We start from the raw sequence: 14,068 nt of genomic DNA on the forward strand, positions 1-14,068 counted from the left end.
ACTAATGATACTTATTGCTTGAAGTAATACTAGTTTGTTTGATGAGTAGAGTGGATGAGGATCCACTTGACCATTTGTGACAAGGAGGTATGACTATATACCTCTTCGCAGCGTTGCCAGTGACACTGCTCCTGCTCCCTTTTCTCCAGAGAGTTCCTTCTTCATCGAGTACTGCACAGGGATCTCCCAGGAGACACCTCCTCCAGGTCCAGCCTTGACCCTCCTGTCTTTCCTGAGCTGTGTTGACTTCATCGACACTGCTCCTCCTCTTCATGTCCCTCTCACCAGTGTCCTTTACACAGCTCTCCTTCCTCTGACCAGTGACAGTTCTCTTTTACTCCTGTCTTGTGGGCCCCTGAGTGGTAACCGTCTGTGTGTCACTGAGCTCGGTCCCTCTTGTGTGTGAATTGTCATATGGACATCCTTGCTACCGATCTCCGCAGAATCTGCCACATGGTCTCGCTTGTCACAGATTCTGGTGGGATTCGTGATATCAACAATGCTCGTGCCAATTTCGCTGCGATCTGCCATAGTGCAGATTCTACTGCTGATCTTGGTGAACTCTGTCACAGCTCCTACGATCTACCCGATTCCATGATTCCTGTGCTACCTTCATATCATTTCGGCCTTCCCTCGCTCTGTGCAGCTTAGGCCCGTGACATTACCCCCCTCTTAAGAGCTGAGCTCCATCGAGGCATGTTTTGCTCCATGTCTAAGTCATACTACCATCTTGTTCCATCTACTCATCATCAGTATGAGTTCTCATTACAATACTTGTTCGTGGTCCTCCACTAATGATGCTACTCCCACCTCCAGTTGTCATCGGATTGTTCCTCGACTACGTCCACATGAGGAATCAGCTCCAACAGCCACTCCTCTGTCTCCTCCTTCGTCTGCCATTCCCTTGGCTTCTCCAGTGGCTCGTTCACCATTGGAGCCTCTTTTCTTGGGGATGGATGACAATGCAGTCATCACTCCCCTCCCTTCCCCATACTTGGCTCCCATTGTTCCCAACCCCATGGGGAATGACCCTTCCCCAGATTCTCCAGCCATCGACCTGTACGAGGTCGACTCGTGACATGCTGCGCCAGAGATGACAACTCCAGAGCACCAAGCAGTTTGGGAGGCCGAATTGGCCTGGTCTCCCACTCCACCCCCTGCTGCCGATGAGGTGATTGACATGATCCTGTTGGCTCCTCAGCCTGAGACTCTGGTATATTGGCTGGTGGTCCAACCTTTGACTCCACCTCCCCACTGGGTGGCTCGTTGGACCCCTCCTCCTCCTCCTCCAGACTGCCACCTTCCCAGCAATGGTGAACTTGCTGGGTGGTCAGTACAATTTGTCACAGCCGAGCTCTTGACTTGGGTCACTGACCATTACTACCCTCCAGACTGGGACATACCGGTTGGTTCCTTACCAGCTAAATGTCTTCACTGTTTAGTCATGCTTCGCCTCACAGAGGGTTGCATGCCATGGCCAAGTTGGCAGTGTCGACACTGCTTCAACTTAGGCATTCTGTAAGCACACTTCTCAAACTTTGCTTTCGACTCTGAACCAATACTGATGATCTCCTTTCTTCGTTTTAGCTGCTTTGCATCTGCATTTACCAACCCGTTTGGTGAACATACTCGAATCCCTTGTGCCTGCATGCACTGTTACCTAGCCAGGTTGGGTCACTGCGAGCATAGCATCCCAGCTCATCCCGGCATGGATTACACCAGTGATGGGACTCCAAGTTTGCAACCTCGTGGGTCTCATCAGGTAGAATGTGCACACTTAACTGTAGCGGATGGATATGGTCCTGGATTGGTTTGGTCAGATGAACAAACCACCAACCTAGTGATGACCCATGGCTGGGTGGCTGCAATGCAGGTTGTGTGGCACTTACACTGACAGGAATTGGTAAGTTCCCTCCTCCATACACTCCAGCTATATGTCAAGCATCATGACCAACTGTACTCAGAGTGTCAGCCTCACGAGTCTGTCACGGAGTCTGGTGGTCCCCCAGACCTCCTTCACAAGTGGGTCACCCCTACTGAGGAGGAACTGGTGATCCATTTGTCACTTGCCCCTCCTCCTCCTCCCTCTTCCTATGTCAACATGTAGCAACATGTCTCCTTCTGTAATGTCGATGCCCTTGTTTCCTGAACTGAGTCTGTGGCCTGACTCTTGTGATGTTGATTATGAGCCTGGCTGTTGAGTACCATGCTCTTGACCCTCCTCTTGTATGGTGAGAGTAGTTTTCAGGTCCTCTTCCTGAAATCTGCCATACCATTAGTACTGTGACAGATTTCTGTGTAGTCTGTAACAACTCCCCTCCTCTCACATTTTTCACTCAAATTGGTTCTAACCCTCTTCTTACCAATTTCTCCTTCTCCTTGTGCTCGTGCTTGTTAGCCTCGTCCCCCCACCGAAACCTCATACTCCCGGATGAGGTCAGGACAGTTGAGATTCAACAATGGTTCCCAAGAGGCAGCCTCCTCTGGATACCCCCTCCAAAGCACCTTGTATTCTGTCACCTCATTGTGTGAACGCTTGCTGACAATGGCTTCAACTTCGAAGTCAAGATCCTCGTCTGGTAGCGATGGTATGATTGGTTGTGTCGATCATTGAGGAATAGAACTATTCCTTGCTGGTTCAAGCAAGGACACATGGAACACATCATGAACTCTGAGGGTTGCTGGCAATGTGATTCTATAGGCTCGTTGGCCCACCCTTTCTTGTACCAGATAAGGTCCTGTGAATCTGGTGTCCAGCTTTGGTGTGGGTCGCCTGGTCTTCCAATTCTTGTGATTGATGTAGACCATGTTGCCAACCTTAAATTCTATGTCCTTGTGTCTTCGGTTATAATGATTGACAGTATGACACTGTGCCTCCCTGATCTGTTCTTGAAGATACTTGCAGTGCTCTTTACCATCAAGCAAGTATTCAGAACATTCAGGGTTGTTCACTCCTAGTTGTTGAGGAATGTCAGGATGGGCTTTCAGGTTCCATCCATAACATGCAAAGAACAGCAAGACACTGATGCTATTGTGTACAGTATTGTTGTACACAAATGCTGCAGTGTCGAGCAAGCCGGCCCAGTCATTCTGTTCATAGTTGCAGTACATACGAAGGTACTGCTCTACTACTTGATTGACCCTTTCCATTTGCCCATCCATCTGAGGATGATAAGCAGTGCTGAGCAAATGTTTCATACCCATTTGATTGGCAAATGCTTTCCATGCTCCCGAGATGAACTGCCTGCCTCGGTCCGAGACCATGTGATCTGGATAACTGAAGTGTCTAACCAGATAACGCCATAGTAGCACAGCAGTCTGTTTCGCTGTGACTGTTTTGTATGTAGGGGCCAGAATAGCAAACTTGGTCAATCTGTCAACAATGACCAGGATTGAATCATATCCCTTTGATGGTGGTAATCCTTCAATAAAATCCAAGGATATAGAGCCCCATGGTCTGTCCAGAGTAGCGAGTGGCTGCAGCAAGCCATATGGGCGATGGCGAGGAGCCTTGTATCTGGCACACACTTGGCAACTTGCGACATAATCAGCAATCCAGGCTGACATGTTTGGCCACCAATAGTGTCGTTGGGCTGACTTAATGGTAGCATCTTGCCCCACATGTCCAGCTGTGATGCCATCATGACATTGAGACATGACCATGAATTGCAAGTGTTCTACAGACAACAACTGTCCATCAACTTCTTTGGCACTTCGCAAACAATGGTCATTGGTTCTCCCTGGCATTGTTACCTTGGGGATAACCAACCATCCGCCACTATACCATAAGTCATCTCTGATCTCGAATGGCTTCCTTAGATGAATCTCCTGAAGCTCGGGATCCAGAGGCTGGAAGATTCTGGCCAGATCTTTGATTCCTTTCATGGCTATAGACTCCATCGTGAGGATGGGAGCCACTAATACGGAATTGTTGCCTGAGCATGCAGTTAGAACCGATTCTGCTGAAATCGGTGGTATCATGCTTGCTATTACATTTTCGGCTGAAATCTGCTGCAGCTTGCTCCCTGTTGTGATCTTGTTTTCAACTTGTTCAAACACCCAGGGGGGCAATAGTTGTCGAACATTATGCTCCTGCTCTTTACTGACCAGCTGCATATCAGCTTGTCTGGTGAGAGCATCGGGTTCACCACCCTTGTCTCCTGGTCAATATTGTAGCACAAAGTCGAAATCTGCTAACAATACTGCCCATCTTGCTTGTCTGCCAGTGATGCGACGTTGCGACTTGAAGTACTTGAGCACTTTGTGATCTGTGAGAATGACTAACTGACTTGGAAGTCCTGCTAGCATGTGTCACCACTGAGTGAGGCAGGCAACCACTGCTAGGAGCTCCTTGTCGTGGATCTTGTAGTTTTTCTCAGCCAACAACATCTTCCTTGAATAAAATGCTACTGGGTGCCAATGTCCCTTGTGCTCTTGTTTGAGCACTCCAGTGATGGCAAAATCGCTTGCATCTGTTTCCAGCCTTGTAGGAAGGTGGTAATTGAAGTGTCAAAGTACTCCAGCCATCATGAATGCTTGGATGAGTTTGTGGAAAGCTTGTCGAGCTTCCTCCAGCAACTCAAACTTCCTGAAGCATTCAGTTGGTTTCACCAGTGATGTTAGTGGCTTGGCGATTCAAGCAAAGTGGGCAATGAATTGCCTGTAGAAGTTGGCAAAGCCAAGGAATCTCTGGATATCATGGATTGATTCTGGCATTGGCCACTCCTTGACTGTCCATACTTTCTCAGGATCCATCTCTACCCCTGTGGGTTTGATGATATACCCTAGAAATTCTACTGTCATGGTGTGGAACTCACACTTCGACAGCTTAGCAAACAGCTGATTGTTTCTCAAATGGGTGAGAACTTCAGTGACATGTTGCACATGTGCTTCCTCCATGTCACTAAAGATGAGGAAGTCATCCAAGTATACAACAACATATACTCCGATGATGTCTCAGAAGATGATGTTGATGAATGATTGGAAATGAGCTGGTGCATTCGCTAACCCGAATGGCATCACAAGGTACTTGTATAATCCCAATTGTGTACCAAACGCTGTTTTCCATTCATCTCCTTTCATGATGCAAATGAGGTTGTATGCTGCTCGGAGATCTAGTTTGGAATAGATCTTTGCCTTTCAGAGCAGAAACAGTTGCTCCTCGATGAGGGGCAACGGAGCCCTGTTCTTGATGGTAATCTCATTGAGTCCCCAATAGTCCACACAAAGTCTGAGACCTCCATCTTTCTTAGGTATGAAGAGCACAGGTGACCTTGCTGGACTCTTCGATGGTTGTATGAACCCCTTTGCAAGGTTCTCGTCCAGATACTTCCTCAATTCAGACATTTCTTTCGGCCCTTTGAGATACAACAGGCCTTGAGGCAGTTGACTTCCTTCCATTAGTTCAAGGTGAAGATCATGTTCAGTATGCTGGGGAAGCCTGTCTGCTTCCACCTCATCGAACACATCATGAAGGTGTTGGTATGGCTTTGGTATATCTGCTGCCATCACCTTCTTCTCGATCTCAACCTCGATCTCTACTCCTTTATCGGTGCCGGTAGGAATGAAACCGAAGGCCGGGAGTGATGAGGGTGGTACTTCCAATAACATGAACCCTATGGGTCTGTCCTCTAACACTGCCTGAAGTAAGTGCTTCGCTGAGATGAACTCATTTCCATGCATGGTTGGTCATGCCATTTTTTCTTCGTAGGAGCCCATTACCACAGATTTCGTTGAAATTGGTGATAAGCTGTCTCTTATGGCAAGCTCCTGTTTTTGCTTGCCTGTTGTGGCAGCTTTCGTCAAATTCTGTGACAGTTCTGCTACTATGACCGATTTCGATGCTTTTGATTGTAGGCCCCTAGTTGCGGCGGCTTCAGGGGGTTGTTTTCGGTCCTGGGACTTGAACTCTAGTTGGCCTGTGTCCCATCATATAGTGGGCTTGAGCCTTCTGAGCTCGGTGAATCCCAATATAAGGTTGTAGTTGGCGGTATCGGCTACCGATACTTTGACTACACCTAGGCTGTGCTTGCCAATAACCACCTGTACAGTCATGGCGCTATTGATAACGAGCTGGTGTCCAGTGACACCATGAATCGATCTTGTTTTTGAGGGTTTTGTTGGTATTAAGTACTTACTGATAAAGGAATCTGAAACTATGGACAATCCAGCACCAGTGTTGGTGAGTATATGAGCAGGATGGTCTTGGACTGTTCCTGTAAGCTCTAATACTGCTTTTCCTTTGCTGGTGGAGAAACATATTTGGCAATCTTGATATATACACAACGATGGTGAGGAGGTTTGTAGAGCCATGCACACCATCAGTGCATCACCCCACTGTTGTTTCCCTCGTCGTCATCATCTTGGGATTCCTCATGATTAATGTCATTAGGAACTTGGTATTGACTGAAGTCTAGGTCATCAGGGTTGCTTGTTTCAGCACTGCCTGTATGCCCATCCCCTGAGTTGGTGGCCCCTTCTTCAAAGGGGTCTTCCATGGTTACCATGACTCTTGGGCCCAAAGGTCGTGGGCCCAGAGGATCTGCCTTCTTGCTTGGACAGTCTCTGGCCCAATGTCCGATGCCTTTGCAGATATGGCAGGTGCTATTGCCTGGTACTGTGGGGCCTCCTTGTTTCAGGCCTGGTACATGCTGCTGAGGTAGCAGCCAGTTGGTTGGTCTGCTCAGGCTTCCGGCTGTTATTGGTGCTGGCATTCAAGCAGAGTTTCTTTGTGCCAGTTGCTGAATGGGGAATGAGCTCTGAGCAGGTGGCATTGGTTGGATTCCCAGGTTCAATCATGGAGGAGCAGCGCTTGGGTGCCTAGCAGAGGACTGCTGTAGCAGCATCCTCTGTCAGTCGATATCTTCGACCTCTCAGTACCATCCCCACCTCTTTGCAGGCAGGTTTCACTCAAACTTTTCTTGCAGACTACATGTGAGACTGCCTCTGAACAAGTCAATGATGAGTTTGTTATCATCCAGATTGACTTGTCCTTCCAAGTCTCTGAAACATTCCACATGGCGTGTGGCAGCACTGGGTGAATCGCTAGAGAGTTTGAGAGCCAACAGCTTGTTGTAGGCTTCCATTCTAGCATTCCGGGGATTGAATTGTTCTGACAGCTGCTCTGTAAAGTAGTGCCAATCATTGAATAACCTTCCTTCACATGCCCTGTCAATTTGGAGCTTGGAGGTCCACCACTCCTGTGCATTCCCTTCCAATTGAGAGCCCATGTGGTTGATCATTCTTGTTTGCTCATATACCTGGTTAAACTTAAACCAGGCTTCGGCTTCGAGAATGAATATCTCCACATCTCGCAGATTAAACTTAGGAAAAGGTGTGGCGATTGGCTTTGATTGAGAAAGATCTGCCAATACACTAGGATCCTCCTCCGAGTATGAGGCATAAGGTTCTGTCCTAGTCCTACTATATGGATCCTCCCTGGGTTTGTAGTACCTTGGCCTGGTGGGCGATGCATACTTTTCGTAATTAGCATCATCTTGCTCATCTATGGCAGCAAACGAAACCGATCATCTTGGTCATGATGCTGGTGTAGGAGTCTGAGGGTCTCCTAGCATGGATTCATCTCCTCCTGCTTGATCTTCTGATTGCAAGAACTCAATCGTCTCTTCTCCTCTTAGGTGAGCACAGCGAAGTCACTCTTCTCATTGGCCTTGCCTGGTGAGCTCGAGTTGGGCTTCCAATAGTGCTAGAAGCTGGTCAAGCTTATCATTGAGGCCTTGGTCCATCATCGCGATTGTGGGGTGCTGCTTGAACGATCCACTCTAATGTCAGCAGTCATGTGCCTGAAACCTGAGATCAGTAGCAGTATCAGTACTATCACCAGTTCTGTCGAATTATGTGACAGCACTAATGGTATTTCAATTCTTAGTGAAATATGCGACAGAGCCTTTTCTGTCACCTTTCTCATTAGAATCTGTAGTTGTATTATTGTTATGACAGATTTCGACTAACCACTGTGGACACTCCATCCAGAGGTAGCTCGGCACGATCAGACTATGATATGACTCTAAGTGAGCTTGATGTTGACACCAATGGTCTGGTGTGAGTATGGATTGATGATGCCAACATGAGTGTCCAGTGTGTTGGCTAATGCTTGAAGTGATCCCCAGGCCACAGTGGCCATCTGCCTTCAGTTCTATTGTTATCTGGACTGCTGGTTTGCTATGAACCACCTTTGGACATCAGGAAACGGTGATACCACACATGCACTTTGATGAAGAGCAATCTGTTGATTACTACTATGCTGACTGTGAACTAATGATACTTATTGCTTGAAGTAATACTAGTTTGTTTGATGAGTAGAGTGGATGAGGATCCACTTGACCATTTGTGACAAGGAGGTATGACTATATACCTCTTCGCAGCATTGCCAGTGACACTGCTCCTGCTCCCTTTTCTCCAGAGAGTTCCTTCTTCATCGAGTACTGCACAGGGATCTCCCAGGAGACACCTCCTCCAGGTCCAGCCTTGACCCTCCTGTCTTTCCTGAGCTGTGTTGACTTCATCGACACTGCTCCTCCTCTTCATGTCCCTCTCACCAGTGTCCTTTACACAGCTCTCCTTCCTCTGACCAGCAACAGTTCTCTTTTACTCCTGTCTTGTGGGCCCCTGAGTGGTAACTGTCTGCATGTCACTGAGCTCAGTCCCTCTTGTGTGTGAATTGTCATATGGACATCCTTGCTACCGATCTCTGCAGAATCTGCCACATGGTCTTGCTTGTCACAGATTCTGGTGGGATTCATGATATCGACAATGCTTGTGCCGATTTCGCTGCGATCTGCCATAGTGCAGATTCTACTGCTGATCTTGGTGAACTCTGTCGCAGCTCCTACGATCTACCCGATTCCACGATTCCTGCGCTACCTTCATATCATTTCGGCCTTCCCTCGCTCTGCGCAGCTTAGGCCCGTGACACACAGAAGCTGCGCTGGAAGATCCGAAATGAGGTATGAGGAGCCTTGTGCACACAAAATTGTGAAACCAACCAGATCATGGGTTTCCAGTTGATTTCACTTGACAATAACCATGTCACATCTGTCTGGTTGATTTTACTGAAATCAATCAGAATACAACTATCCAGTTGATTTCACCAAACACACCACAAGAAGCTTCCATTGGTATGGAACAAGCCAATGGACTACAAGGAAACAATGGGAGGCTTGGTAGGGAAGACCTCCATAGTCAAGGGGGAGGTCAGGATGATGGGAAAGGTTTCACATGCAAGGAGAAGGTCTGAGCTCAGCCAAGAAGAGGACCAAGCTCAAGAGCAAGCGGCAGGTTACTGTCAGAGGTCTCGCGCCTAAGACCTGATATCTGTAATAGAAACACATCTATTACAAATCCTGTTGAGTTATGTGGTAATGTGCTGTGTATTACTATTTCTAACAAGGTATGTCATAGAGAGGCCTCTATGACTTTTCTTGCCCAAAGATGTAATAGTGGTTTTGCTATTGCAGATTTTGACTGACCACTGTGGACACTCCATCCAGAGGTAACTCAGCATGATCAATAATGTATATGAACTTGTATGGACACCAAGGTCTGGTGTGAATGAGATGATTGGTGGTGCTGACATGAGTGTCCAGTGTGTTGACTGAGTGCTTGAGGTGATTCCCAGACCACAGTGGATGACTGCCTTTGGTTCTATCATTATCTGGACCACCAGTTGCTATGAACCACCTTTGGATGTCAGTGAGCAGTGATATAACACATGTGCTATGATGGAAGCAATCTACTTGTGATTGCAACTTTGCTGACTGGAAACTAATGTATACTTGTGCTGAAGTGATAACTAGTTTGTATGGTGTAGAGTGGATGGCAATCCACTCACTTGCTATGATGGGGAACATGGTTATATACCTGTCTGGCAGTGTTGCCAGTGACACTGCTTCCCCCTTTGTTCCTCCTATACTCCCCATCCACCTTGTAATGCTACTCATGGACACTGCACCCTCATCTCCTGTGGATGGATAGGCCCCTTGCTTCCTCATCTCTGTCAGGGGCCAGTCCCACTTCATCCAGGTGGTGACTCGCACCCTTTCATCACTTCCTTGTCTTTGGTGCCCACCTGCTGGCATTGACTTCATTGTTGTGCAAGGCCCCTTCTTCATTTAGTGGTGTCCTCTCCCTCATCCAGTATCCTTCTCTTGCCATATCAGTGATGGAGGTGCCTCTCAATCTGATTCTTGTGAGGTCTGTTGTATGAGTGTGATATTACCATTCCCACTGAGCTCTGTAGTAACAACATTGTTCCTACTGATCCTGATGAGTTCTGCCATAGAGCCATTTCTACTACTGTTCTCAGCAAGCTCTGCCTTAAGCTCTTGCTTAGCCCAATCTCATGATTTCTGTGCTCCTCTTCATATAACTTCAGATCTTCTTACTTCCTGCGCATCCTGTCCCATGACAGTTACCACACAGGGGGGACGTGCTCTTGATCACATAAGAACCAGTCACAAGGTAGACTGCATGGACAGGAGTGGGACAATATGGATGGTCACATGGTCAGGGAGAGCCATCAGATAGGGGCCAAGGGAATGGCCATGGATTGGGAAGAGAGGGGGATGAGCTGAAAGGACCAACATTGGTACCATGAGGAGGACAGGCAGTGTCAAGAAGATTAACACACAAGGAGAGGAGGAGTAGGAGGAGGACAGGGACACTCTGTCATGGGCCTGGATGCTCAAGAAGCAGGAGGGTCACGGGTTCATATGGAAGGAGCACAGGTATCGAAGATCTAGTCGAGATCAGTAGAGAGCATGGTTGTAGTGCAGTCTCCATGGAGACCATGGACTCCTACGGACTCACATGCAAAGAAGGGCCAAGCACAGCCACGAGGAGGACCAAGCTCAAGGAGCAGGCACAGCCACGAAGAGGACCAAGCTCAAGGAGCAGGCACAGCCACGAAGAGGACCAAGCTCAGATGGTTACCACTCAGGGGCTTGAGAGACAAGAGTCAAAGGAACTGTCACTGGTCAAAGGAAGAGGAGCAGTGTTGAAGGAGTTGACACCAGGTCATGAGGAGGAGGAGCAGTGTCGAAGGAGTCAACACAGCTCAAGAGGCACAGGGGTGCCAAGCAGGAGAGGCCCCTGAGCAGTACTCGATGAAGAAGGTACTCTCTGGAGAGAGAGCAGGAGCAGCATCGCTGGCGATGCTGAGAAGAGGTATATAACCATGCTTTCTCATCATCAATAGGATGAGTGGATCCTCATCCACTCTACTCACCATAACTAGTTATCACTTCAGCATAAGTATATATTAGTTTCAGTCAGCATAGCAGCAATCCATCAAAGGTTGCTCCTCATTGTAGTGTGTGTGTTGTATCACCACTACCTGACGTCCGAAGGCGCCCATAGCAGGTTAGCGGTCCGGATCAAGATAGAACCGAAGGCAGTAGTCCACTGTGGTCCAGGGATCACTTCAAGCATCAAGTCAACACACCAGACACTCGTGTTGACACCACCAACCTTATCACCAACACCAACAACCTCATTATCATTGACATCACCAATCTCATCACCAACACCATCAACCTCATCATCATCAACACTCACACCAGACCTTGGTGTCATCATAACATTGATATTGATCGTGCTGAGCTACCCCTGAATGGAGTGTCCACAGAGGTCAGCCGAAACCTACGATAGTATATACAACAAACGCCACCTGCTGTCACTGCACAACTTGATAGTCACCGATACCGAGACAATAGCTGTCGCACAGTTTGATAGTCACCGAGTATCTCGACAGACCGACCTGGGTTTCAGGCGCGAGACCCCTGACACACTCCTCCAAGAGGAGCAGGAGCAGTGCAGTGGATGACACCCTCCAGACACATAAATACTACCACTTCACCATAGCATATGAGTGGATCCTCATCCACTCTACTCTTTACTTTACTTACTCTTACTTAGTTACATATCATTGCAATAGCAAGAAGCCTTTGCAATGACATCTCAAACATGTGTGTTGTATCACCATCAGATGTCAGAAACTGTAGGTGGTGTTCTCTCAACACCTGTGGTCCAGTTCATCACTGTAGGCAGTGTTGCTCAACATCTGCAGGCCAGTCAGTTATTGTAGGTGGTGTCTAACACCTGGAGTCCAGTAACTCCTGTCATCTGTAGGCAATAGGCTTATTGCAGTCCAGGCAACGTCAAAGAGCATCAGGCAACAGTACTATGAACACTTGTGCTGTATAGGAGAGTGTAACACTCTCACCCCAGGGAGTAACAGATGTGCTGCACAACCTCTGAATGGAGTGTTCAAGGTGGTCAGCCAAAACCTACCAGAACAAAGCTGTCTGGTTACTCTCAGTTGAAACATACTGAGTAGATCTTACTCAATCAATCTCACCAAAATCAATTGGAAGCACCCTGTCATGGGCCTAAATGCTCAGGAAGCAGGAGGGTCACTGGTTCATATGAGAGGGGCACAGGTAGAGATCTAGTCGATACCAGTAGAGAGCATGGTCGTAGTGCAGTCTCCATGGAGACCATGGACTCCTATGGACTCACATGCAAAGGAGGACTGAGCCATATGCGAGGAGGGCCAGGCACAGTCACGAGGAGGACCAAGCTCAAGGAGCAGGCACAGCCACGAAGAGGACCAAGCTCAAGGAGCATGCAGATGGTTACCACTCAGGGGCTCGAGAGACAAGAGTCGAAGGAGTCGATATCAGGTCATGAGGAGGAGGAGCAGTGTCGAAGGAGTCGACACCACTCAGGAGGCACAAGGGTGCCAAACAAGCAGCAGGATAGCAAGGAGGAGGAGCAGTGTCAAAGGAGTCAACACAGCTCAAGAGGCACAGGGGTGCCAAGCAAGCAGGAGAGGCCCCTGAACAGTACTCGATGAAGAAGGTACTCTCTGGAGAGAGAGCAGGAGCAGCATCGCTGGCGATGCTGTGAAGAGGTATATAACCATGCTTTCTCATCATCAAAGGTCGAGTGGATCCTCATCCACTCTACTCACCATACAACTAGTCAATACTTTAGAAACATAAGTACTCATTAGTTTTCAGTCAGCATAGCAGCAATCTATCAAGGTTGCTCCTCATCATAGTGTGTGTGTTGTATCACCACTACCTGACGTCCGAAGGCGCCCCATAGCAGGTTAGCAGTCTGGATATAGATAGAACCAAAGGCAGTAGTCCACTGCGGTCCAGGGATCACCTCAAGCATCAAGTCAACACACTGGACACTCGTGTTGATGCCACCAACCTTATCACCAATGCCACCAACCTTATCACCAACATCATCAACCTCATCATCATCAACACTCACACCAGACCTTGGTGTCATCATAACTGAAGCATTGATATTGATCATGCTGAGCTACCCCTGAATGGAGTGTCCACAGAGGTCAGCCAAAACCTACAACAGTATATACAATGAATGTCACCTGCTGTCAACATGCAACTTGATAGTCACCAAGCAACTAGCTCATCAGGACCAATACTGAGACAATAGCTGTCGCACAGTTTGATAGTCACCAAGTATCTCAACAGACCGACCTGGGTTTCAGGCGCGAGACCCCTGACATGTATCTACTACTGATTTCAGCAAACTCTTCCTTAAGCTTTCGTTTAGCCCAATCCTGTGATTTCTGCACTCCTTCATATGACTTCAACTTCTTCCTGTCTCTTGTGCATCCGGCTCCTATGACAGCGCACCTAGAACCCGAAATATGTGGTAGAGGTCAATTAAATTCAGTCTCGGTGAAATCTGTTGTAGAAGCCTTTTATTACTGTTCCTGCCAGAATCTGCTGTAGAAGCCTTCTATCCTCCTTTTTGCTCAAATAGCTTGTAACTGAGAGTTATCACAGATTCTGACTAACCACTGTGGACACTCCACTCAGAGGTAGCTTGGCACAATCAATGTCCAATGGTTTCCTGTTGGACAACACCAAGATCTGGTGTGAATGTGTTTGTCTTGACACAAGTGTCCAGTGTGTTGATTGATTGATTGATTGATCCCCAGACCACAGTGGATGACTGCCTTTGGTATGAGATTGAGAGAACCAGACCACAGTATGAACCACCTTTGGTG

General features: G+C 47.9%; 2 protein-coding genes across 2 annotated transcripts; one reads left to right on the forward strand and one right to left on the reverse strand.

Annotated features, from left to right (window-relative positions):
* Positions 1 to 1,093: 1,093 nt before the first annotated feature.
* On the forward strand, positions 1,094 to 1,894 carry UHO2_04285 (uncharacterized protein; the record flags this gene model as incomplete). The annotated part of the gene is made up of 2 exons (XM_041555958.1): positions 1,094 to 1,518; positions 1,588 to 1,894. The coding sequence occupies 2 exons, from the start codon at positions 1,094 to 1,096 to the stop codon at positions 1,892 to 1,894; spliced, it is 732 nt and encodes a 243-aa protein (XP_041411892.1).
* A 500-nt stretch (positions 1,895 to 2,394) lies between these two features.
* On the reverse strand, positions 2,395 to 3,900 carry UHO2_04286 (uncharacterized protein; the record flags this gene model as incomplete). The annotated part of the gene is made up of 3 exons (XM_041555959.1): positions 2,395 to 2,576; positions 2,625 to 3,162; positions 3,754 to 3,900. 3 exons carry the CDS (start codon positions 3,898 to 3,900, stop codon positions 2,395 to 2,397), a joined length of 867 nt encoding a protein of 288 aa, XP_041411893.1.
* Between the last annotated feature and the right edge of the window lie 10,168 nt (positions 3,901 to 14,068).

This window comes from Ustilago hordei (genome assembly GCF_900519145.1).
Source record: "Ustilago hordei strain Uho2 genome assembly, contig: UHO2_contig_08, whole genome shotgun sequence".
Classification (NCBI taxonomy): domain Eukaryota; kingdom Fungi; phylum Basidiomycota; class Ustilaginomycetes; order Ustilaginales; family Ustilaginaceae; genus Ustilago; species Ustilago hordei.